This window comes from Anas platyrhynchos, chromosome 1 (assembly GCF_047663525.1).
Source record: "Anas platyrhynchos isolate ZD024472 breed Pekin duck chromosome 1, IASCAAS_PekinDuck_T2T, whole genome shotgun sequence".
Classification (NCBI taxonomy): Eukaryota; Metazoa; Chordata; class Aves; order Anseriformes; family Anatidae; genus Anas; species Anas platyrhynchos.
The window spans coordinates 4440672-4466725 of NC_092587.1; the positions used below are offsets into that span (position 1 = coordinate 4440672).

The 26054-nt window shown below is 45.7% G+C and overlaps 2 protein-coding genes across 2 annotated transcripts in view; one reads left to right on the forward strand and one right to left on the reverse strand.

Annotated features, from left to right (window-relative positions):
- Positions 1 to 15879, forward strand: part of LOC101794222 (store-operated calcium entry regulator STIMATE) — a 33887-nt gene extending 18008 nt beyond the window's left edge. The window contains exons 5-8 of the mRNA XM_027460874.3: positions 6530 to 6642; positions 7372 to 7455; positions 9257 to 9376; positions 15237 to 15879. Of these exons, the coding sequence (XP_027316675.1) occupies positions 6530 to 6642; positions 7372 to 7455; positions 9257 to 9376; positions 15237 to 15350 (431 nt within the window). The 3' untranslated portion in view covers positions 15351 to 15879. The remainder of the gene's footprint in view (positions 1 to 6529; positions 6643 to 7371; positions 7456 to 9256; positions 9377 to 15236) is intronic.
- A 2051-nt stretch (positions 15880 to 17930) lies between these two features.
- Positions 17931 to 26054, reverse strand: part of ITIH5 (inter-alpha-trypsin inhibitor heavy chain 5) — a 47459-nt gene continuing 39335 nt past the window's right edge. The window contains exons 11-14 of the mRNA XM_027460861.3: positions 25860 to 25910; positions 24652 to 24768; positions 21860 to 22237; positions 17931 to 20609 (exon numbers count right to left, since the gene is read on the reverse strand). Of these exons, the coding sequence (XP_027316662.2) occupies positions 20311 to 20609; positions 21860 to 22237; positions 24652 to 24768; positions 25860 to 25910 (845 nt within the window). The 3' untranslated portion in view covers positions 17931 to 20310. The remainder of the gene's footprint in view (positions 20610 to 21859; positions 22238 to 24651; positions 24769 to 25859; positions 25911 to 26054) is intronic.

The following is a 26054-nucleotide window of genomic DNA, read 5'->3' on the forward strand; positions in this document are numbered from 1 at the left end:
TGTTCTTTCAAGCCACCAGCTGTCCAGAACTGACTTCTTAAAAATTCATTTTTCAAAAAAAAAAAAAAGACACGTATTCTGAGATCAGCCTCTTCTTGTGCTGAAGCCTTCAGCCAAAGACAGCTGCAGCCAGGAATGACCTGGTTTTAGCCAGTAGAGAGTTAAAGACTTTATCCTGCTGTTCCTCCAGCTTTACCTGGCAGCCCTTGATTGCTCTTTGGGCTGACCTTTAGCATAGGAAGCTGCCTTAGAAAAGGCTGCTGTGTCTTCTGAAGTTGCTTGGCTCTGAAGACTGGAGATATTCAGTCTTCACCTTGGTTAGAGCAAGCTTTGGGAAGAGGTGGTTGCTTCACGAGTGCTCAGGGCACCACTGCTCCAGCAGGGCAGCAGCAAACCACGTCTGGAGGTGCTCTTCCTATGGGGAACCCTGCAGGGAGGAGAGCAAAACAGCCTAAGCTGCAGATGCATCAACTCACCAGTATCTAACATAATACTTGAAGGTAAACAAGTGCTACGAATTCACATTAATGTGTGGTTTCTGCAATGTGCAAGCCAAATGCTGAAGAGAAGCATTAAGAAATGATGGGAGGAAAAGTGGGTGTCCTTTCTGGAAGAAGCCTCCAGGGAGACGGGTTTGTGTAGGGCTGTGGTCACCGACTCGTCTGAGCTTTGTTCATTTTCTGTCTGGAAATGGAAAGGCATGTTGCTTGGAGGCCTATAAAGTCTGTTTAGTGGCCTGTTGAACTCTGTTGGTCAAATTTAGTTATAGGAGAGCGTGCTCCGTGCCAGCTGCGGAGTTTAACTGAGGACCTGTGTAGGCTGCTTTTGGCCCTGCTGTGATATTGTACAAAATTTCCATAACAAATATTCCCACGTCCCGAAGCAGCCAAGGGAGCTGGCTGCTAATGCTTGAGGAAATACTGCTGAAAATAGCTTTAACCTGAGGGGATGTTTTGTCCTTAGTATGTTTGGTCTTTCCACCCCTAGGACCAGGGGGAAAGAGTAAGGAAGGAGCTGGGGATTATCCTCAAATGGTTGAGTGCACGGTCAGGTCCCTTACATTAAGCAGCTGTGCAAACTTTTGGACCCTCCAGGATGTGGTCCATGAGGAACACCAGTGCTTACCCCATTTTAACAGCAATATCTCCAAGGATTAGAGACACAAAATAATGGTGACACTGCAAACTGGGGCTGAGTGGGATGCCCACTGGTTGCTCTGACACCAACTTGTCCTGCCCAGAGCTGGTACAAGTGCTTTTTGCATCCAGTCTGAAAACCTGGTCTGGCCCTCCAAGTGAACGCTCCTGTGCAAGTCAGACACTTTACTGCTGTTTCTTATCCTGCTCTGCACTTAACATCAATAATTACATTCCTTTTGTTTTGGAGGTGCCATTTAAGTATCTCTCCATGAAGAATTTCTATTGACTTTCTCTATCTCCATCTCACCCAACATGGCTTTCAGTGCTTTTAAATATTAACTTTTCCTCACTTTTTCATTTTCCCTCTCCTCTGGCTCTGGTTAAACTTTTTCCTACCTGCTCAGTGCATGCATAGTCCCCAAAAGACCGTAAATAAAGCTGTCTGGCAGTAGCATGTGGGCTCTGACAGCCTGGAACATTAGACAGCCTGGATTTTTAACTAGTCCCATTGAGTGGTAACAACCGAAATGCCTCAAGCAGTGCTGGTTTTGCTCAAACACAGACAGAAGGAGAACATGAGATGTGTTTGTGAGGCTGCTGCAGGCACTGGTGATCCTAGGTGTGCACCCAGGAGGTGTTGCTGGTGGTGGGGTAGGGTGGGGAGCACCAGCAGCACTGCTGGAGGTGGTTGGTCAATACACAGTGTGCATCATTTGGGATTAAAGGCTAAGTGAGATGCTTATTGCTGCCATGGTGGGAGCTGGCTGTAAGGAGGATTGAACAAAATGCTCATCCAGCCAAAAGGAGATGTTAGTGGTAGAGCTGGTGCGGAAAGCTGAGGTACTGGGGGGCAAAAATCTGTCCTTGCTCCAGGGGATTGCTCAAAGGGAGCACGGTACGTGGCTTCTAGCAGATAAGATGCAGAGGCTGCAGAAATCCCTTACACCTGTTCCTCTCTCCTTTGCATGGAAAGGGAATCTCACAGCAAAGACAAGAGCGTTTATTTAGTTCTAGTCTCCAGGGCACAGATCAGGTCTTGGTGGCTGGCTGTCCTGTAGGGCAGGAACAGCCTCATCGGCACTCACCTGAATTTTTCTGATGGAAATGATAATGTAAGGAGAATCCTCTCCCATTCATGGACTAAAGCACTTCTAGACAACATTTGGTCCATTAAAGACATGAAGTTGCCTCTAAGGATGCCTCTGGCCAACTGGATGTAGGAAACCAAACCTCAGTGAGGTGCTGAGGCCAGCTCAAGTTCTCTAGCAGCATTTCCTGACTGGAGAGAAGGAGACATGGCCAGTCTGACTTCTGGACTTGGCTGGGGACCATGCTGAAGGTTATGTCTTCCCCCATGAGATAACAGCAGATAGAGGTGTGTGTGTTACTGGCACGAGTTGGTGAGAAGTTAGACTTGGGTGACCTCACTGAGGTAAGGAGCAGCCAGATGAGCTGCTTGGTGAAGAGGAAACAAACCTCTGTATTTATGGCCAAAGTCATAAATCTTTGTCATCAGTTAATTTAGTACTGAGCAGCCTGCTGTCCTTGGGAGAAAAAAATGGAAAAAAAATGTCTGCGGACACCCTCTGGTCTTCCTGCCAGGGAGTGGAAATAAAGCAGTCTAATTTTGTGCCTTGGGATGGATCCCTGTGCAGAAACATCTCATCCAGTAGTCTGAAAAATCTCAATCTAAGAGGGAAAAAAGACAGTAAGAGGGTAAGGGTTTCAAGACAGTAGCAACTTTAGGCTTAAGGTGATGGAGCCACAGCTGGCCTCTACATGGGTCTGTGAGTCTCTTTGCACATCCTTCCACTGTTTTAACGTGGCCACTTAAATTGCTAATTAAACATTCAGATGATAGAAGAAGGACCAAGAGACAAGTCTGAATGTTTGATGCCCTGTGCTGGGGTGGAGGCACATTTGACCATTTGTGGTGGGGAGTAAGGAGCACAGATTCACCCCATTTGGTAGCCCAGGCTCTATCCCATTTACACATGCACCCAATTAACTGGTGAAGCTGGCCTAACTGGGGCAGGTCTGTGCCTTTGGAGATGGTGGGCTTCCATAATATGAAGGCTACATGGAAGGAGAGGGGGGAAAAAAAAAAAAAAAAAAAAAAAACACCAAAAAAAGCTCTACCAAACAGGCTTTTACAAAATCCTGTTTTAAAGTCATGGAGGGAAAAGTGCTTTTTTTTTTTTTTTTTTTTTTTCAAACTGATGGTGAGGGGAAAGTGTCTTGGGTGAGGAGGTCTTAACCTTTGAAGTGGGTGAGTCTGTGCCCTGGCTGGGTTAGGAAGCAGGGTGTTTCCCTTGGTGTCCGCATCTCAGCCTGCATCACCAAAACCTGCCTGTGGAGCTGATTTGCTCAGGGTGTCAGGGCTGTCTGGTATGCAAAACCAAGTGGTTTGCGGTAATGGAACAGCAATGCCCCCTCGCTAACAGGCTTTGAGGGGGGTAGATATTTGGGATACCTCAGATTCACTGGTGCTTTTCAGGCAGGCTGGGACACCAGTGGCATGCTGTAAGTGCTGCTGCGATCGTGGTGCAAAAGAGCAGCCTAGCAAGGGGTGCTGTGGCCGCTGTCCCTGCTTCCCCGGGGGGATGGAGCACCACAGCTGACAACACAGAGTGAAAGGGAAGGAGTCCAAGTGCAGGAAGGAAATATCAGATGTGTTTGTTTTCCTGGTCCATTTGTACTCAGAGCTTTGATGGACAATGGTAATCTGGGGGCTCGTGGCAGGGTTGGTTGGTCTTGGGGTCCCTGGCAAAAAAAAAAAAACACGCTGTATCCAACCTATGCCAGAGATCAGAGGGCACCAGAGGCTGTGAGTGCTTGAGGAGCAGCCTTTAATTGCAGAGCACCATTAATTGCTCCTCTTCCCCCCCACAGACCACCCAGAAAGCTGCTGCCTGCTGGGCAGTGCAGCCGTGTGCTTTCTGAAGTCCCGGGGGCTCTGCTGGTTGCCCTTGCACGTAACCTCCCTGGCTTCCCCCTCTCTGAGCGGTTGCCTGCTGGTCTGGCTCGCTGCTGGCTGGCCTCGTGGCTCGGCAGTTTCCTGCAGCCACAGCTTCCTCTCCTCTCCTTCCCTTCCTTCTCAGTCATGGCTTTGGGTATTTAAGAGGTAGGGATGAATGGAGGTCTCTGGCACGGAGACGCCATCTGGATGCCTCTGCTTCTTTGCAAATATTTTGGTACATTGCTAACAAATGACAAAAAAAAGACCAAACATGCATGTAAACCTGTGTGGCTCTCCCTGGGAAGCGGATTCTCCCAGCCTTTGGTCAGGCCCCAGCTCTTCCTAAATCCTGGCACGTGCTGCTGGTCTCTGCGACCGGAGGTATGAGCTGTGGTTTGGACACATCTGCTCTTGCAAGCTGCTTGTGTGGGCTTCCCTTGGTGTGTCACAGCAGCACCGTGCTGAGAAAAACAGGGCACGGCTCCCAGTCTGCTCCCATCCAAAATGAGATCGTGCCCACCTCCCGCAGTGGGTTGGGTTCTCTTGCACGGATGCAATTCCAAATTCTGGCCCCATTCCCCTGCAAACAAATGTTGCCAGGGATTATCTTTGAATTTGAGTGGTAAGAGGAAATGCTGCATCTTTCCCAAGCCAGATACTGTGGCTCGGTTTTGCAGACCCAAGGTATTCTGGTGACATGGGAAGGAGATAACCTGCTGGCAGGGTACTTACAGAGGGCTGAAGCAAGCACATGTAATAGATATGGTACCATTATCATTGCTAACAATACAAATATGCTTTTAATTATTACTTGGTAAGTACTCCATTGGAAGCATTCATATTTAATTAGCATTGATTCTTTTTTAGTGGATAGCTGTAAAAACCAGGAGCAATGGAGCCCCTGTCTCTTGCTTAGTGTCGCATAACCAGCCATTCACTCCATCAGCAAAAAAAAAAAAAATAATTATGTTTAGGGCTGAAAGCTTAAGCTTCTTGTGTTGAAATTGGTGATGAGGAAACTTTTTGGACTGTTGCTGAAAACTGAGCAGGTAAGACTGTAGGTGATAAAATTATTTTTTGACAGAGGAGTGTGCAGGGCTGACCCTTGTATGGAAGAGCATCAGTCTGGCAGTGCACTTTTCTGGGGATTGCCTTTGGGACAAGCTTTAATTCAAAGGTTTATCAGACTAAAATGCAGATCAAAATGGGCCAGGTTTTTGAGCTATGCCTATAAAACTGCCCATTGGAAGAGGGTAGAAAAAAATTTGGGGGAAAAATCTGTCTTTGCAGACTTCTCTTGGTTTGCCAAGGTGAAGAGAAATGAAGTCTCTGGTACCCTGGAACCAAACTACTGATGCCCCAGAACAGTGCTTGCTTGTGAGGAACCATGAGGAGCAAGGTGTTTTTGAGATTTTTGAACTTTCAAGCTTCCTCTCTGTGCAAGATTTTTAGTCTTCTGTGCTTTAAGCACATGGGTACTTGCTGCCTTGTACAACCAGGGCTTTCTCCCCTTGTCCCTGTGTCCCTTCAAGCTCAAAATAGCTCAACACCATGGGCTGAGTACCTGCAGTGCCTATCAGTGGCTGAAATAATGGAAAACATCTCCAAGGCTCTGTGCATCCTTCCCCAAGTGGAGGAGATGGGATCATCTCTTACAAACCCTATTTGGGGTTATAATCTCCTTAAAGTTACTAGGAATAGCTCTCTGATTAGGCACTTGTGATGCTGCTGTGCTGTGGCTCCGGAGAGCCCAGGTTTGGCTGCCAGATGTGTGGTTTTTGAGCGAGTGCTGGGGCTGCTGGAGGAGCACGGGGGATTTGGGGGCTTCAGGCTGTGCCCCTCTGAAGGTGCATGCCTGCCTTGTAAGGCACTTCTCAAATGAGTGGAAAAAGTGGCTTCTAGAGGGATGGCTCTCTTGCTTAAAGACAAGCTCAGTTCAAAAGCACAACTGCAGTATGAGAGCTGCCCTGATTCAGGGAGCCTGCACGAATGGAAATGGGGAGCACCTTTTTCTTTCTGCTCTTGTTTCTCCATATCAACTTGCAAAATGAGCTGCAACTAGTTAAAGGATGCACCTTTGCAAGCCTACTAAAATTTCTTCAGTACAAGTTAGATTTGATTTTTTAAATGATAAATTAGAAAGCTTTGGGCTTAGATCTTGGTATGTTTTGATCTTCAGTGGAGTAACGATCTCTGGATCCAGCAGGGACAACAAAACCTCTTACTCCAGGTGTGTGGACATCCAGCTATGGAATCTCTCTATTACTGTAACTTTTTCTTTGTGGGTGAGCATTTGTCTCACTGCAGAATTTGCAATATGGGAACCTTTTCCTTGTCCCTCTGATCAACTCTGGTATCAGACACGAGGCAATTTCTCTGCAAGGCTGTCTCCTCCTGTCCTGTGTCAGATGCAGTGTCCTGTTTTTTCCAGGTGACCCTCCACAAGCTGCTGCCTGGATTGGTCAGTGTATCCTCTACTTGCTGATAATGGTTTTTGAGAAGACTGCAATCAGCCTTGTCCTGCTTATCCCTGGTTGGACAAAGGTAAGCTCCCCAGTGCATTTTTTTTTCTAGCTACAGCTGCTGCAGCTTGTTTCTTGTCAGCTTTGCATTGTTAATGGTTCACATCATGGTAGGTCTTTAATCCCTATTACTTGTCGACAGCTCTGTGATAATTAGCTATTACTTAATTTGGGGGAAACATGACTTTCATAACTGCTTGGCTCCTGGTATGTTTTCCTGCTAGTCAAAAATTAGTGGAATAAGGCTTTTCTTTAGCTTTTTCTTCTATCCTTGGAAGGATAAAATGGGCTGGGCTGGCGGCTGAGCTACTACAGTTCTGCCAGGGGATTTCCACGTTATCTTGTCAAGTCAGTTTGTTATTTGTGATCTCATGTCTAAACTAGTGGGGCTCGTAGTTCTTTCCAAATTCACCTCTGTCAAAGCAGTATCCTATCCTTCAACCCCTGCTTCTGAATGGTACCTCATGGTAACTGTGCTGGTCATTAGACTTTAGGATCTAGTATGTGACTGCGTGTGAATGTGTTCAGCAGCACTTTGCTAGCTCCAGAGATGCTGCTGGATTCCTGTCCATGCACCTTGTGCATGGCTGGTGTTCCTAATTTGCAGCTGGGTGAAGGACAGTCCTATCAGTTGTTGCCATGGGTAGTTAAACTGAAAGATCAGCAGTATTCGCTTCTTGCTCTATACAGAATCCAATGCTTCTAAATATCTTTTCTTTCTTTTCTTTTTTTTTTTTTTCCCTGTCTACAGCTTCAGCAGATCCTCCTGAGTTACATCCCAAACCCCCAGTTGGAGCTCGTCCTGGTCATGCTTGTTGTGCCTTTTATAGTCAATGTAAGTTATGCCTCTGCAAATCTTGGGTAAGGTGGTTTGGAAATTGTGGTGCCTTCCAAAGGGGAGAGTGTAGAGGATCTGGCTTGGGGCAGCCTTGAGTAATTGAAGTGAATGGGAGAAGAGGGGAGTAGAAGTAAAAATACTTCTTACCAGAAGTATTTCACTTGTCCAAGATGCTGGGTGGCTGATTTTTTTACTTTTTTGGGGGAAAGTTGAGGTTCATCAGCTGAGAACTGCTCCTCAGCAGCCAATTGCAGGTACAGGGATGCCCCAAAGCCCATGAAGTGACTATAGCATGGCTTATAGTCAGTAGTGACTTTTGGCAACCTGCTGTGCTTTCAGTTGGAGGTAAAAGGGGAAGAAAAATGCCTGTGGGTATGGGGAGAGGGGTGGAAAGAAAATGAAGATAATTCTGTGCACCTGAAGAGCAAAAAGCTGTCCTCTTGCTGTGATCTGTTGACAAAAAGGCTGTCCTTGATCAAGAGAACTTTTTTGAAGTGTATTGTAGCCAGAGAAGGAAAAAACAACTTGATATCCTTTGTTGTACATGCCAAGTGAAGAGTCCCTACAAACAGAGTACAGGGCTTCAAATATCTCAAACATATCTTATTTGTACTCAAGCCTGAACAACAACAACAAAAAAGTTCCTTTTATATTTAACAAGGCTATTAAAGAGTGGCCAAAAAAACTCTCTTCTTCAGAAACGGAGGCTGGAGTCCCACTAAAGTAGTAATCTGGTTGTCCTGGGAGCTTATCAGTCTTCTGAAGTTCATGACAGATTCAGATAGGTCTCTCTGCAAATGGTCTATGTATGAGGGCAGCAGATTGACCGTGTGCTGTACAGATGTTGTTGTAATGCAATATGGGTACAAAGGGATGCTAAAGCAAGAGATGTGAATGCTCAGACAGGTGTTGGGTGTTGGCAGGAGTAGATCTGCTAGACGTGGTCTTTGTCCAACTGAGTGTTGTAAAGCTGTGATGTCACCTTCACATAAATTAGTAAACGTATAAAAACATCACATCAACAGAAGTGCTGAAGCTTGTGTAATAGGTATAGGTGTAATAGGTGTAGGGAGTAAAGAACTGTAATTCAGAATTTGAAGTTGACTATAAAGCAATTTGTCCTGCATGAGCCATTTGCCTAGATTAAGTTACTACATTGAAGGGTGTTTGGGTTACCAGAACAATTGATATCCTCAAAATAGTTTGGCAAAAGCTCAGGCTTTTCTTAGTTCCCCTACTCCTGGGGAATGTTTGAGCTGCAGCTCAGTTCCTAGCAAGATGGGAAGTGGGAACAAGATGCTAGTGTTGAGACCACCCCTGGACAAGGAGTGACTTGAACTCTTCGCAACTCTTAAAATGGATGGAGAATTGGCAGAGTTGAGTTTATCTGCCCATGCTACCAACCTTTTCTCCCAACCCCATGGTGAGCTTCCTTATTCAAAAGCAAACTGGTTTTCATAGAAATGATCTTGTTCTCAAAGTGGTGCAGACAGAGCAGATGAACCTTGGTTGGGGGTTGATTCAAAGGTTACTTCTAGCAGAAATTTGGCCTACCACTGCCTGTTTTCACTGGATCTCCAGCAAATAAGGAACTGACAATTTATATGAGGAAGGAACCTTGGGAATTTGCTTCATTCAACCACCACAGACACATAATGAAGGATTATTTTGGATATCAGCTCAGATTGCTGGGAACTGGAGATCTGGAGAATCCAGACAAGAAAAAACAGAAAATGTTTTAGTTGTCTTTGTATTTTGGTCTCTGTAGTCTAATTTATGCAACTCCTTCCTCCCCAAGGCCATTATGTTCTGGGTTGTGGACAGCTTGATCATGAGGAAATACTACAAGCAGAAAGACAGCCTGGACATCAATGGATCCATAGAAACCCCTCGGGCGAGGAGAACTGAGGAATCTCAGGTAAGACCAAAGATGTCCAAAGACCAGGAAGAGCTGGCTTGGAGTGGCATGCTGAAGCTGGTGGGCACCCCCGTGCTGTCACTCAACTTTGCCATAATTAATTGTGGTCAGTCTTGGCTTAGAAGAGCTTGTATTGCTCCTAGTGTCCTCCTTTTTTTTCCCTTTTTTTTTTTTTTTTTTTTTTTTTTGAGTTATTCAGACTGATAATGGCCTTGTAGCTATAGAAAACTGTTTGGTGCAGTCTGAGCTTGACCTTAAAGTTAAGGAGAGCAAGGGATGGGGTGGAAGTGGAACACTCCAAGACCAGCAGGCTTTATTCTCATTATTAATGATACACAGCTTGCCAGGCAGGTAGTCTGTGCTTCCCATCAGATTTTGGGCTACAGCCACAACCCGAGCCACTGGGTTGAATTCCCTTCCTTCCCCTGGCTCCCAGCCCTGGTTTCAGAGTGCACATTTTATGACTCCTGGTATCGGCAGCTCGCTGGCAAGACCCGCTAAGATAAAATAGCTTCTGGCAGTTGCAGGCTTGCTCCTGGAGTAGCTTCTGCTGAGGAATTTAGGATGAACAGAAATAGCTCGTGCTCTGAGCTCTCTTTACACTCAGCTCTTGTACTACTGAATGGGATGGCTGATTACTGGCAACGTTGCAGTGCATGTAGAGGTAGTCGTGTTTGAGGGTGTGCTTCATGGTCCACCCAGCAGTGGTGGATTTGATGGTTCAGAGGTGCAGTGGGGAGCTGGCTGCTGCTGCTGGGGATCCAGCATCGGAGGAATCCTTCCTGCAGGAAGGGCAGGCAGATGCAAGCAGCTGGTGAGACAAGTGAGTCATTCCTCCTGGCCTGGCCTCCAGATAAACCGTTGTAGCTTGGCAAGGTTACCAAAAACATGTGAGCAGCGTGTCCCAGGGAATTTCCTGAGCTGTGTGCATGGCTGGGGCATCTTTGAGAAATCTGTATTGATACGGGGAGGGAAAAGAGGTGTGAGCTGAGCAGTGCCAGTACATCTAGATAGGAGTCCTAAGTTTCAAAGCACAGCTAACTAGGAACTCCTACCTTGTCCAAAGAAACTCTGCTGGGGGTGTTCAGGCCAGGCTGGATGGGGTTTTGGGCAACCTGGTCTACTGGGAGGTGTCCTACCAATGGCAGGGGGTTGGAACCGGGTGGCCTTTAAGGTCCCTTCCAACCCAAGCCACACTATGCTAAAGGCGGATTAATTCTGTGCACAAACTTCTCCCTGGCTATGGCCCAATCCTGGCTTCTTGGTGGTGGATGATGTTTAAGAATGGTATTTCCTTGGAAAAGCTAGGTTGGAGTTTGTCTCAGAGCTGATGGTGAAGATCTGCCTCATTCACTGGGTATGCTGGTGTGTTCCTGGAGGTTTAAGATCTGTTAAAACTACCCCAGCTCAGAAGCAAGGGCAAGGAGGTGGCATCTCCAGTTGAGACTCCAGCCTCCTTTCCAACCCATTGTGACCTAAACATGGATCATCTAGCCTCATAGGTGTCATGGAAACCTTCAGGCTGCTGCTGCTGTGGATATACAGATGGTGTCGGAGTTGCTGGATCTCTGTGGGAATGGAGTTGGCCCCTCTGCCTTGCTCTGCTGGACAAGACAAGGGTTTTGTGGCCTCCAGCTCAGTTTTTGGATAATCTAAAGGGAAGATACCTGTTAATCTCTGCTTGCTAAGGCTCTTCCGATAGCTTGATGTAGGTTATTTCAAGTGATGGAAATGGGGTTCCTACAGGGTGACCCTTCGTGTTGAAGGCTTCACCCAGGTTCCAAGTTCTCAGACAAATTTTTGCTGAGACCTTCAGAGTGCAAGCCAGCTGTCAGTCCTGAAACTGATCACCATGGGAGCTATCAGTGTGACAGGCACCCCATCAGAGCTGTCTGCAGGGACTGCCTCCTTGTGCTCCTGTGCCTCTGATCCAGCCCTACTAAAAATAGTTTGGTCAGGGAAGGATGCTAAAAAAAATAAAATAAAAAAAAAATAAAAACAACTAATGAATGACCTTCTTTTCCAATTCTGCTTCTTGGCATTGGGCCTTGAGGTGTAGCTGTAGGCTCCTGCTTTGTCATCACTTTCAGGCTGTGAGTTAAAGATCTCGTTGGCTGGCTAGTGCTACAGCTGGGTTGGCTGGGATTTAGGCTCCAAACCAGAAAATGAGGGTTTTCTGGTCTCCTTGCTGCTAATAACCTGTGCAAGTGGGGGAATTCCTCTCCTCATGCCTGGCTACAGGGGAGAGGGAGCTGGGAAGCCTCTCCAAGCAGGGCAGGGCTGTCTGAGGCTGATGTCCTGTGGTTTATCAGGGTTCATCAGGGCTGTCTAGCAGCAGGCGCCAACAGCTCCCCATCACACTGCCTTCTTGAATTTCAGCTCTCTGCCTATCTTGCCACTAGTGTCATTATTTTCACTCATACTTGCAGTTTGTCTTTGGAGAAGGAGGGGGAGTTTGGAAAAGGGGGGGACAGGGAGTTAACCTGTTAAAAACCTGCACTCAGCATTTAACATAGGGGTAGCAGGAAAAGTCAGTTTTGCCCTTGGTTTGGAAGACCAGTTGGGTAGCAAGAAGAGACTTAGCAATCCAAAAATGTTCATGCCATCCTTTTTTGCCTTCTGGTGGGATGAAGAGAGGTCTCAGGAGTACTGGTTTGAATCTGGTGCTATTCAGGCTGGGGAAATGCATTCAACTACACGGATTTATTTCTGCTTTGCGTGTGTCCTGCCCTTGACCCGAATCTCTTTCCCTTGCCCTTGTGAGCGTCGATAAACTTTAGATCTAATCAGTGGTTTCTTTGTTTTCTACACTCAGGAAAACAACTCAGTTTTTATCATGCTTTATTTGATCTTTTTGGACTTGTTTTTGTTTTGTTTTTCCCCAGGGAGGTGGGTGAGTTTTTGCTTTTTTTTTTTTTTTTTTTGAAAGCTTACATTTCCAGAGATGAGCATTAAAGCAAAATTAGTTGTAACAGCAGTGGTACTTCTAGGAGCAACCAGAGTGAAACTGGAGGCTGGTTTAAGGCTGGGAGGAAAGCTGGTACACTGCATGGGACCTGCCTTTGGTTATTGTGGAGTTCAACACCAATCCTAATCACCTCCATAGGAACTGTAACTTTTGGCCACGTACTAGGCTGGAGGTGCTGATGAATGCCAATACCTCTACTGTTTGCTTTAAATATTGAAAAATATTCTGAGAACGAGCTTGACTTGCTTGTTGGCTAACTGAGCTGATGTTTAAATAGCTCAAGCCTAGGATGAGCTTGGATGAGCCTGCTCATTAGGAGAAGTTAAATGAAGATGGGTGCCTCTGGAAGGAGTCTGTCCCACTGATACGTGGCAACTCATCTGAGCTCAGATGTAGGAGGCAGGTGAGATGGTTCCTGCCTCTGCATCAGTCTGGTAGAGTTTTAGGCAAACAAATTTCTATTGCTTGCAGGGAGGTAGTCCCTGAGCTTCTGTTTTACAGTCCGTGTCACAGCTCTTATCACTCTATTTAATTTCTTTCTTTGCTGCTGAGAAGACTGGGTTGTCCAAAGGGTCTGCTTGGAAAGGGTCCCAAACCAGTAGTGAAGCCTCTTCTCCTGGACAGTTGGGGTTGGCAGAACATAGGGCCAGCCCTACTTCCGTAGCATGATCTGAGTGGTTTTGTGTAACATGACCTGGATTGTTTTGCATGCTGCTGTCCTTGTGTGAGGAGGAATGTGTGAAGTACTTGAGGACTGCCGGGTGAGACAGCAGCACCTTGTTTTGGGCCTGCAAAGCTGTGGTCTGTTCCCAGCTGTGCCTCTGGCCTGGATGCATCTATAAGGGAACTGCCTTGGCCAAGCAGTGCTGAAAACTGTTCAAAAAGCCATATCTGAGGGTGTGAGCCATGACTGTCGCAGGGATGAGGTGTCTTCTCATGATGAAGCTCCCCAGGGAATTGTCGAAAGCTTACCAGAGGACTGCTGGCTCAAGCAGCCTCGTATGAGCCATACAGGGGGCAGGTAGCAGCCTGAATGGGTCAGGAACCCAAAGCTCAGTCAACCACAGCTGACGTAGCAGGCACTGTGAGAGGTTTTGAGCTTGCAGCTGAAAGCCACCAAAATTACCAGCTCATCAAACCCCAAAGACAGCCTGTTGCAGCCTGTCAGAATTCAGTGATTTATAACGCTGCGTGTGACTAACTGCCCGTTTTTTCAAGTCCAACAGCATCACAATATATAAATGTTAAACAGAGGAAATCTTTGCTTGGAAGAGCTGGAAATTTTCCAGTGATGTCTTGAACAACAACAAATCTGTGTAGACCCAATTTGGGAGTGGACAGAGAGGAACGAGAGATCTTAATCTGATCTACTGCTATCCTAAATATCTGACTGTGAGGATAACCAGATCAGATGGAGGGGCTGGAGCGTGTGTGAGGATAGGGAGGAAGTCTTCCCCTGCGGCCCTTTGGCCTCTTTGAAGTCACTGATTGATTGCAGTTTGTTTTTCCCGTTTAGTTGCTCTGGTGACTGGCCCTGACGCTGTCTAAATGAACAAGTGGAGGGCGTGTTAATTCACAGCTGGGCCTGGAGGTAGCCATCAATAGGACTAAATTTAGGGATTTAGTCCCTGTGCTCCTGATTTTTCCCCCAAGGGATGCTGGGCTCTGGGACTAGCCAAGCTGTCAGTGGGATCTGCTCGGCTGGAAGCCCCTGAGATGTCCTTTGGTTGAGGTGGAGGGCCAGCATGGGATGGGAATGGGGGCTTTATAGGGCATTGGTTCCTGCTTTGGAGCAGGATCAGATGGGGCTGAGGCTTGGATGGGAAATTTATGCTGCCTCACTGCATTTTTTTTGGTGAGGGAAGTGTGGTAGCTGTCTTTTCTTCCCCAGGCTGGCCACAAACTAATGATTCTGTTTGGGTTCTGTGATGGGGCAAGTGGAAGAGAAGGGAAGGGGCTTCTGGTACTGCTCAGAAATAAAACTGAAGGCCCTTGACTGTGCTGCGAGGCCTCTCTAGAGTCTTGGCTAAGGTGCCAAGGACCTGGCCAGGCTTCTGATGTGTGTGTGACCAGTGTTGACCAGAAATCCTATGGCCTGGCTCCCAGGTACTGCTGGTGTGACACAAGCCCTAGCAGAAGGGTTGATGAATATTAAATATACTTAGGCCAGCTGCTGTTGGGGCTGAAGGCAACAGGGCTTCTCTTGCTCAAAGGTGGGCTTTTGTAGTAGGAAGAAGGGGTAGGATGGGGTTGAGCAAATAACCTGTCAAGCTGTGGATACTATCCAAGCAGACAGCTCGTCCTGAGGTGTCCATGCTCTGTTCTGGCTCCTGCAGTTCAGACTGAGCTAGGAGACGCTGTGCTAGGTGGAAATAAGGTGGTGCCAGGCCAGGACAACATCCTCGAGCTCTCTGGCCGTGGCTGAAATGAAGTGTAGCTCAGCTTGCTCCCCTGGCTGAGCTCTGGAGATCACAAGCAGCTGGGTGCCTGGGGAAATGTCTCCCTTTGGCGCAGATGTCTGTGAGATGCGGCCTAGTTTTTGTGCGTCTCCTCTGAGGCTGATGAATGTGAATATCAGGGTGTGAGTCCTGCCCTTTGGTTGTCAGAGCTTTTAGCTGCCTGCTCTGCTTTTGAGGGGGATCTGGGACACTGGAGTAATAGTGTCTGTACCCACGTGGGCCTGGCTGTCACTGGAGTAGTCAAGGTGACCTCAAGACCTCTCTCCTCAGCCAGGGAGGGTGAAATCTTGCAGCAGACCCTTCCATGGATGCTTGACCCCTTCACAAGCTTCTGCTTGGGGATGTTTCCTACACTATTAAGAGCACAGAAAACTCCAGTTGGGTCTGCCTGAGGACTTGGACTCCACAATCATCTGTCTATTCTCTTCCCCAGGTACTGCTCTCTCCAGACATGGATTTTGAGCAGTCTGAAAGCGACCAGGACACTTTGGGACTCCAGGGAACGAACCAGAAGATGAAGCAGCCCAGCTATCAGGTGGTCATCTGACAGCACCGGGACAAGGTGGAGGAAGGGGAGCAGCACTGTGATCCTTGAGCTGGCCAAGGAAGGGCAGGGTGGGGAATGCAAGTTGAACCCTGTGGATCTGTGGAGATCTGGTTGCCTGCCTCATGTAGACCCATCCCTCTGCAGTGGTCTTTTTGGGATGGTGTCTGTGTATCCTGTATGGGCTTGAGCAGTATCTGCTTTAGCTGTCTGACCTTAACCTCAACACATGCAGGCATGTTGAGGTTACGGGTATGGATGTGTACTTCCTCTGGCTGGCCAGCTGGGTATAACTGTCAGGACTGGAGACTGAAATCCAAAGGCTGTCTGTTTTTTTAATAGAAAAAGAATCTGTCCTGTACCGTCTGAACTCTGACACTTTTATATTCACAGATGCTCAAAAGAACTGTTTTGCAATATGTATTTAAATATCTTGAATTGGAAAGACTCTCAGTGGATCTGATACTTTTTTTTTTTTACTGTTTTATAAAGAATGCAATAAATGTTTGACCTAAAACTGCTTCAAATATGACATTATCTTGATTATGCTTATTATTTTTGTGGGACCCTAACCCTGTAAAGGGAAAGAAGTGGTATCTATTGAGGTCTAACTGATGTGTTCCTTGTAAGGCAAGCTGTCCCCCACAGCAGAGCTGTCCTAGAAAATCTACAGAAAGAGCTGAACCAGCACTGAGTTTCTGTAGATGGGTTGTATGAGCCACTTCAGTGCAAAACCTGATGCTGCCACATCAGCCTGTGCTGGATTCAGTCAGGAGCAGTCATCTGGGATTGATCACAGTTGCTACCTTATGTTTGCTGGGAAACAGGAGTCGACTCCTTTTACCTAGCTCAAAACAATCATGAAAAATCTCTGCAGGAACATACTGAAAAGCCAGATCAGAAGAGTACCCTGAAACCCTCATTAACCTGCCCTCACCTTGTAGGTGTAAGAGAAGAGCCTCAGGTGAGGCTGATGATGATAATCCCTGGGTCATCTCAGATCCCGGCAAGCATGAGGTGCAGGGCTTTGCCCTTGTTCTGTTGTCAACAGGCTGTGTTAGTCTATAAACAGCAAAAATGCCAAAACATTCTGCAGCTCTCCTGGGGACAGACCCGAGCAGCTGCTCAATGCACTCCCAGGCTGGATGCAGATACAGCTGGGCTGACTGTGCAGAGTCCAACCAGTGAACAGTCCTTAGAGCAAGGTCTGATCCAGGATCCACTGTACCAACAGGTAGACCCAGTTGAGCTATAGGCAGGCCTTGCATACTGCAAAACAGTCCCAGAAGTGTTGGGCAGGAGGTCTGTTTATTTTAGTCTTCGTTCCCTTCTGTTTTCATAGGAAAACCCTATTCCCAAAACCCTATTCCTTAATCAGGCATGTAGATAAAGGGTTTGGCTTTTCTCACTTAGGGCTCTAGTCCTTTAAAAGTGAGGCTGAGAGGATGTGAAGTTTTGTGGGTGGCTGTTTTTTCCCAACTTCAAAGCAGTTTAGAAGTGTTAGATGCAAATCAAAGTCTCACATGCCCCTTAGTGAACTTGACATGCTTGGCTACGCTCGCAGCTGTGCAGCCTTATAATGTATTTCTGGAAGAGCCTTTTTGTTTCTTCCTTACTTAATAGTCAAAATCCTACTTGTGCTGGCATACCAGAAGGCTCTTGGAACAAATGACACGCAGCTCTCTGAACAGATCATTTATATCGCTTCATGAAATCGCTCACAATGCAACTTTTTCTTGTATGGTAGAGTCCTGTGCTGGTAAGGGCTGGAGCAACTTTTGTGCTTTTTAAGGTCTTGAGTAAAAATAATTGAAAATTGCTTCCCTAGAGGCACGATGCTAACGTTTCGAGGTGAACTGGTATTTCAGTTTTTGTTCTTGCTATAGGGCTGCTTAGTGCAGTGCTGCAGTGTGAAGAATGCAAATTCAGCCACAGCGAAGCCCTTGCCCTAAAATGGGAGATGAGTGATGTGATCTTGGTCAGGGAATAAACATGATGGGTCAGCTTTTGGTTGATGCTGGGTGAGGTGGCTCACAATAGGCCATAGCCTGGGAAGTATGTCCTTTCCACTGCTGTTTCAGCAACCCTAAAGTTTGGAGTCCTCCCTCCTCTCTTCTCTAAAATGTTAGCACAACAGAAGAAATTGCACACTCCAAAGTGATGCTCAGCCTTCATTCCTGAGCTATCTCAGCAGCTTGCAACCTTTAACCATATCACTGCAGAGCCAAGTGCTTTCTGATCCTCTTGGAGCTGAGAATAGATGTGTGCAGTTGGCACAAGGTGCTTCATCGGGTGCCTCTGTGCTCTCACAAAGGGGCATGAAGACCAAACCTGGACAAATCCTCCTTCTGAGGGAGGAAAAGTGTTGTGATACCACCTTTAGAGACTGGGGAAGCCAAAGTGTTCAGTCTATGACCTACCTTTGCCCTTAGTGCTCTTGGGGTAGCAGGAGGATGACCTGTTACCTTCTGAGGGGTTCTTTCAGCCATCAGGTAACGTAAGTTTATCCAGCAGCATAAAGCATACCTACCCTTAGCTTCAAAGCTTGTTTCGTCTTTGCCAAATGAAAGCTTCACTGCAGCGTTCACTGTAAAATATTTATTGTGAAATGGATAACTGGAGCCTTAAGGAGAACTTGAGTATATTGCTCCAGGTGCTTCACGGGGCTGGGAAGTTGGACTTGATCATTGTTCTTTTCAGACCCTGGAAGGAATGTGTTCCTGGCTGGGGAAGAGGACAATGATGCACCTGAAGCGTTAGCAATACATACGTGTATCTATACATACCTATATACAGGAGAGAGGAGAGCCTATCCGAATCACTCCCCCTCGCAATACACTTGAACAGCAAAATGTGGGAGGAGAGTGAAAATTTCAAAGAAAGCTCTTTGTAATAACAACTGTATGAAGACACCTGCTGAACCTAGCACTGTCTAGAAGTTCACTGCCACTACCTTGTTCACCCTGTGCTGGTGAAATGGGATGGGATTTGGGAATGGACTGGGTGATCTTCCTACCTTCTTGGGTGGAGAGGTCAAACTCACAGACACTGTTTCTCATTTCTGATTCACGTGCACACTGCTAAGCCTTGGTCTCTTCAGTCCTTGCATGCTCAGGACTGCCAAAGGTCTCCTTCAATTTTCCCTTGCAGTAGGGCTGTTTTCCAAACCAGCTAGGCTCAAGGCAGTAAGTAGTTTTATCTCCATGTTTTCTTCCAATGCGTGAGCCCCAGCACAAGTTTTACGGTGGTTGAGCTCTCCAGAAAGACTTTCCAGAGCACAATTAAGTCTAGCTGGTTGCTTTTGACTGTTTCCCTCTCCATACAACACATGGTATGAATGAGCAACTATGCCCTCTACCTACTCTGCTGTCACAGCTCTAGGAGTGCTAACTCCATGACCAAGCAACTGGAAAACAACCCCACCCAAACCACCATCACCAGCTGGAGCTCCTATAGCAACAGTATGATTTTTAAATATGCAAAAAATCAGTCAAGATTGAACCTGTTTCTGTAGATCTCTGGCAATTCATTTTTCTTCTAACACATGGATATCATTTAGCTGCTGGAGATGCTTCCACCCCCTGCACACACCCGCCTTCCTTTCAGTCCTGGAAAAGGCAGCGTATACATGAGTTCAGTTTGGCCTTGCCATGTAAACGTCTCTGTGGCTGTCAAAGCCATCTTTGGCCAAGTTCTCTACTAAGCAAACTCCCCTGTGGCTGATGTATAGCATTATTCAGCGGTACCTCATTTTAAAATAGACAACAGCCTTGCTGTTTGGGTTTGGAGGTTTCCTTGCAGAGCAGCACCACCTGCAGTGGGGGTGGCTGGCAGACCCTTCCCTAACTTCCTGCTGCCAAATTCCTGCTCTGTACAAATTCCTGCAGAGTAAGGAAGGAGAAGCTGCCAGGGTAACTGGGATGAAAAGTTTTTGAAAATTTGGAGTAAATAAATCATCGCTGATTAGAAAAGCAGCTAGAAATTTCTAGTCTAAATTCAAGATTTAGACAGTGCTTTATAGGGTCACAAGATTTGAGGGTGCAGATTCATCATCTTTTAGCAAATCTAAATCCCCGCGAAGCAGAAGTGATGCTCTGCTCAAGGAGGTGGGAGGTCTGTTGGAAGCTCATGATGGAATTTTGTTTCTCACAGAGGGAGTAAAGAATTAGGATGAAATCACTAAACTGACGATGTCATTTAAATGGTATGCTCAATGGAATGGGAGCTAGCACCACTCCTATTGCTGCTGGGGACCACAGGTACTTTTGAAGCAGGCAGCCCGTACTCTGGGACAGCAATAAACCACACAAGGGTTTTCACCGCTGTATTAAGTAGTAGTGGTACAGGGAACATCATGCTCAGTGGCAAATCCAGACCCCATCCCAGTAGCCATGAAAGCAATACCCTGTTGTGGCCTGTTGATTTAAGGTTTTGATCTCTGTTACCTTTTTGATGCTAACAGCTCTCTGCAGATGGATATCCACCCATCTCTCCTCTCTCGCTCTTCTCTCCCCAGGGACCATGGCTGGAGCATGTGCTCCAAGTCACTTCTTTGCAAACTTTTATCACCTAAGGTTAGACAGGCACTGTGCTGCATGATTCATGCCTTTCACTGGGTGACTCACCAGCCCCTGGGGGTATTGCACAGATCCCTGCATGAGTTTATTTGAAGGCCAGCAGCTCTCTGCACTGTTAGATTTGACAGCTAGTCCCTTTCTCCCTCCCGTCCCATGGGACATTGGTCCCTCTGTGTCCTCAACCCTTCCCCCCATCCTTGTCTTCAGAAATTTGATGAACCCTGTTCATCTAGCATGAAAGAGAGACAGTTGAATTCCAAGGGGAAAAAGCCTTGGTTTCTTTGGCACCACAAAGTAAAGAAATATTTATAAGTTGCCTATCTCTAGAGGCTTCAGAAGGGACCCACTGTCACACATGCTGCTGCAATGCATTGCTATGATCAGTCCTAAAGGCTGTTAATCATCTCAGAGGCAGTCCCAGTGTCAAAAGGATGAGAAGCCAAATAGTCTTTATAGCTCCCATCGATCAATTTGTCTGCATTGTTTTTGGCAAACCAGCAGTCAACTTCCTGCTGGCCATTGTAGATCCTCCTCTGCTTCCACACAACAGGAACAAGCCGTCCCTTCACTTTCAAGGTATTTGTAAGGTTTGTTTTTAGTGCTTCAGTTTGGTTCTGACCAACCTGCTGATGACTTGTGTTTAGAGATTCCTGAAGAAGTTTAACTTCATGGTTCAAGAACTGACCTGAAAGACAAGAAAAAATACGCTCTTTGAGTGGTTGTTTTGTGCCTGTACTTATAGGTAATTGTTTAATTTTGAGGATTCTTAAAGTATGGGGTTGTAAAGGGCTTCTCAGTAATAGCAGGATGAGTCTAGGTCCTTAGTTTCTTTTATAAATCTAACAGAGATAGATATTAGAATAAAACACTATTTCTCTTCCACTAGTCAAGATACATTGGTTGAGCTAGAGCTTCTTGAGCAGTACGTTCCCCTCTGTGGACCATGGTTACTAGAGGATAACAGCCCATAAAAAGTCCATCAGCAAGTGGGTGATGATTTAGGCCTGCAGCTCCCAGTTCTCTTCCTTTGCTTTCTTGGGGCCAAGGTCTTTTATGCCAAACCTAAGTGTATGTTAGAGTTTTGTACATGCAAGGGTCCTGAATTTAAAACTTCACTACTGAAAGATCATCTCCTGCTTAACCTGGGAGTATCTGAACATCATGGAAACCATGACTTCAGCCTTAGAGTTCAGCACCTGTAGATGTCCATGAACATCACTACTTCTCATCTGAAAGAGCCCAACCATTTAGACATTCTCTGAGCCTACCTAAAGGCTAGTTGCTCTCAAAATGCAGGGGTGGCTTGCCTTTCACTACAAAAGTTTGAAAGAAAGTGGCAACAAGAAATACTTATGTTTCTTGATCTCAACCAGGCTCAGTGTAAACAGCTCAGTGATGCATAGACAGACCCTCTGTACATATGAAAGTGCAGAACTTGAAGGCTGAAAGCCAGCAATTTCTGGCAATGCACTAGCTTTGTGACTAGAGCTCTCTTTCGGGATCTTCAAGACCTCAGTTGACTCTCCTCTTTGTTTAGAGAGAGTCAGACCCAACTCTGTTATATTCCTGAGAGCACATTAGCAGCTGGGTTATTCTGATTTAGGGCTATCATGAGAGAATGTCTTACTGGTGCTGTATTAGGGGTTCTTGTGAAATACTTGGTTTCTCTCTCTGTATTATTCATCTCTGGGATCTTCTAGTGTGCACATTCAAATGGCAATATATCAGGGATAGTGGAAGATAGCTCATACAGAGAAAGATGGGAGAGGAGTTGGGGATACGGGTAACAGAAGTCATTTACAAGTGGAAGTAAAAGTTCGTTTGGAAACTTAATTTCCACCTACCATTTTCATCACCTCCTGTCTCTGTCCTTTAAAACTGGAAGAATCATTTTTCTCTGGTTTACAGCTCTGAACCTGAGAACCTTTTACTTACCCAGTAACCCATGGGAGTCAGACGAGAGGCCTTTACTGTTGGAGATATAGAACCCCAGGTGATCCTTCTGATATGGGGCTGGCTTCTTGTAGTGGTGGATGAGGATGACAAAGCTGATTGTGTCTCGTATCGTCACAGTGATGTTGGAATTGGCAGAGACGGACACTTCAAGGCTGCTGCTCCGCACAACAGCGCTCCGGTCACAGGACAGAATAAGCCTTTCCCCATCATCCAGGATGATCCTGGTGGGTGTGATCTCTAGGTAAGATCTCTGTGGCTTATTGCTGAGGATAGTGATGGTGTTGAAGTAAGTCCGATGTTTCTTGTGGCCATTGGGTGGTGCAGGAGCTCCAATTAGTTGCCCATTCACTGTTACACCTTGCAGGAAAAGAATCAGTAATTGAAAGCTGGACCAAGAATAGGTCTCGTCTCAAAGACACAAGCTTTGTAACCAAGGATATGCATATTCGCTACCTTATGTTCAACTTATTTCACCTACCAGCATTCAAAACAGGTTGGCCAATGTGTTATTAATCGATTAACTTATACAGAGCACCTAAATTTAGCCAAGCTAAGAAATACTGGCTTGCTCTGGAGACAGGTGCCCCAGTCTTGTTAGTCCCAACCATGTGTATACCATGCCACAAGACAGGATCAGTTGTTTCTAAGCTCCATCCAACTTTTGGACTACCTATCATCAATACAATAACATGGGCTTATTGAGCCACATAAGGTAGATATTTACCTTCCTGACTGCTATAACCCTACCTGCTATGGTATGACTTACATAAACTACCTATGTGCTGAGGCATAAGCTCAGACCTGGGCAAACACATCAGATTCTGGAGAACTAAGACAAGTAGCTGGTGGGCCTGTGTCAGAGGATTTCAAGGCAGTAGACATTTGAGGTTTGATGTCCCACACTACCTGACTCTTAAGATGAGGTCTAACCCGGGAAACCACAGAGTAAGGGCTACTACCTTAGCCTGAACATTAAAGACCATCAGAACCTGTAGAGGGAATAGCCTGACCTACAACAGTGTGATGTGCTAAACCTCCTCAGGCAACAATGTAAGAAATTCAGGTTCTCCTTGTGTCACTGAAGAGGAGGACCTAGAACCTCCTGGGTCCCTGAACTGCATTGGATTATTTCCACTTCACCAGTGCTGCCCTTCAAGCTTCCCTCAGTTTTGACCCAAAAGAAATACTTTTGAGTGGTCCAAGATGCAGATCTCATTGAGTCAACTGAAGCCTAGATGTCCACAGCAAGATTAGCCATCATTTTAAATACTTCTGTGACTTCCTGTCCCTAAGACAGTGTCTCACTTCCCATAGGTCTCTGCACAGCTACTAGACAGCAACAATAAAGGAGGAGGCTTGTGGCTAACCCAAGTTAGACCCCAAGACATCAACACTTAGGTGCAATACCTCCATCTCCCATCATTCCAGAGGGAATCTGTCATTTCTGGCTTCATAGATTCATCTTGCTACTTCTACAGAGCTTGCTTTCCTCAAATTCACCCTGCATTTGAACCACAGAATGACTCAAGCAGTACCACATAGTCTGTGAAACAAATTTAAGGGTAACATTGCCAGGAGATGGATGTGATTTACTGAGGCAGGCATGAATGCAAAAAGATGGAGGCTAGGCCACTGCCACATGGAATAGAATTATTGCGCCTTTATTGTGGGGCTTGTTTATCTCCTTTGTAAAACAAGTCTGTGCATTGTCTCTGGTTTTGACACCCCTGCCTCCCACCATTTTCCTGCTCAGGACATAATCTTCTTATTAGCTGCCCTGCTTAGAATTCCAGATCGGATCAGACCACACTTTGGGCCTCTGGAGATCAGAGTGACTTGCGTAAAGCAGATCCTGAATTATGTGGGTTTTCTTAAGGTTGCCATGCCTTGATAATCAGTTTAGTAGTCTCTTCACTGAAACAGCCTCAGTGCTCGGTTAACCTGTACTTCTCTCTGTCCTGAAGCAATTGGTGCTGTAAGTAGACAGTGAAGTTCTGATATCCAAGCAATCATGTCGAGTCCATGCTGTTAAATCTTTCATTTGCACGTTGTGACCTTGTAACTAGACGGCTGATGAAGCTGCACTGTCAAACAAATACGCTGCCTCTGCACCAAATACATGAATCCCCTGTATAATCTCTCAGCATGCTGGTGGCTGCTTGGCTCATGTAAACACTGAATTCTGACAATCCAAAATGCCTGTGCCTGTTTACTCAGCTGTGCTTGCTACAGCATTGGTCAAGTGCAACCCCAGTCCATACTGGATTCTCATCATAAGGAACTGAACTCTCCAATCTAGCTGGACTGAAGGGGTTCAATATGGTCCTCATACGTGGAGCTTGGCAGTTTTGCATAGAATTGCCACTCCCTTCATTATGGTCAATGAAGACCTGAACTGGGAAAAGTTCGGGTATATAAAAGCCAGAAACCATATTTCCCTATGGATATGGTCTAATCAATTTACACTCGCTTCTGTAGATGAGTCATGTGTGTAACGGTGGCCATGCCTCCTTACTTTTAGGCTTGCTGTGAACTTACCAGTAAATCATGGCAGAGTGGAGGTGAGTGCAGAGTTTACCTCCCCTTCTAATCCAGGTGATTAGAGCTGGAAAATTGGTGTACATGAATTTTCCATTGTCTGGCCTGAAAAGCACTTTTTTTTCTAACTTCCTCTGGTTCCTCGCCTACGAAATACCTTGGTTTTATTGCTACAGCGCTGGCCTTGCACTTCAGCTTTCCTTCACAAGGAACTACTTTGCTTAGCTGCTCACCAGATTCCTTATGATCAGAGACGAGTCGAAGAATGTCTCCGGGTTCTCCATCAATATTGAAGCAAACAGAGAACTTGCTGGAGGGAAAATCAATGACAAAGTGAGGGTCTCCATCCGCTGAGAAGACACGGAAAGGAAACAAATGTGAGATATACACAAAACTCCAGAGTCTAAGACACTAACAATTTTTTTTTTTCAAAGTGTGTTTCCCCCCCCACCTTTTTTTTTTTTTGCTTTGTTTTCCTAAGGCCTCCTGGTTTATTGTTTATAAACAGTCAGATGGAATTTGCCAGGAAACACCAAGTTTTGCTTTGTTTTTCACAAAGACTGTTTTATTTTGCTTTGGTTTTCTCACAGAAGACAATGGGCTTTTAATGAAAATAGAAGCCCAAAGTAGCCTAGGAGAAAGTGAGGGTATTTTCTTCCTGAAATACCATTTCATATGGGAGTTGTCATGCAAGTTATATTCCCATTTTCCATACTTCATTTGTAGGCAACACCCCCCAGCATATGTAAATATATCCTCTAATCAAAAATTGCTACACGGGCACACCTCCCACTGAACCTTCCTCGATCTCAATATCAGATTGGAGCAGTCAATGACAGATTTTAAACAATCTCATGACCTTAATTTTTCAACAGTCCTTGAAAAAACATCAAGTACCAGATAGGTATGATAATAACACAAGCCAAAACCCTAATTTGTAAAGTAAATGTGACCTTAACCAGCGCAGTTCAAGGCTAAATTATTGATCTGGGCTTATTCTTTATTCATTTAATTATGAAAAAAATGTTACGTAGAGCTATAGAAGCAACAGGAAAATATTAAAACACTATAGAATTGTCTCTTCTTTTCTTCTCCAACAACATTTTTGTGTTTCAACATTACTTTATAAAAATCAAACATTTTTTGATGAGTTCTAGTAAAGAGAGATTACACTTCCTGTTCACTGATCTACATTATTTTCAAACATGACGATCAAATACTGTAGATCAACTACCTTGCTGTGTTTCCCAACACCTATCCTCATTCCTGATCCCTTTAGTATTTTGTTTTTGTTTTCATTTGCCTCCCTGCTCTGCAGGTTAGTAAATAGAATTTTGGCTGATCTATTAGGATGGTTACACCACAGTGGCATGCAACTGAATTGTTTTAAATCAACCCCAAATATCTTGGATTATAAAAGGCATGAAGAAAAGGTACTGACCTGAAGTTTTGGAGATTTTAATTCTTTGCGTATCTTGTTGTCTGCGTATACCTAGGAGTGGGGAGAGAAGGCTGTTACTGAGCAGCAGAAAGAGCCATAATGCTAATTTGCATAATGCTCACAAGATACTATTTGGAGAGATTGCTGCACATACTCCTGCAGATATTTTAAGCTTCCCTCAAAACACTAAATTTT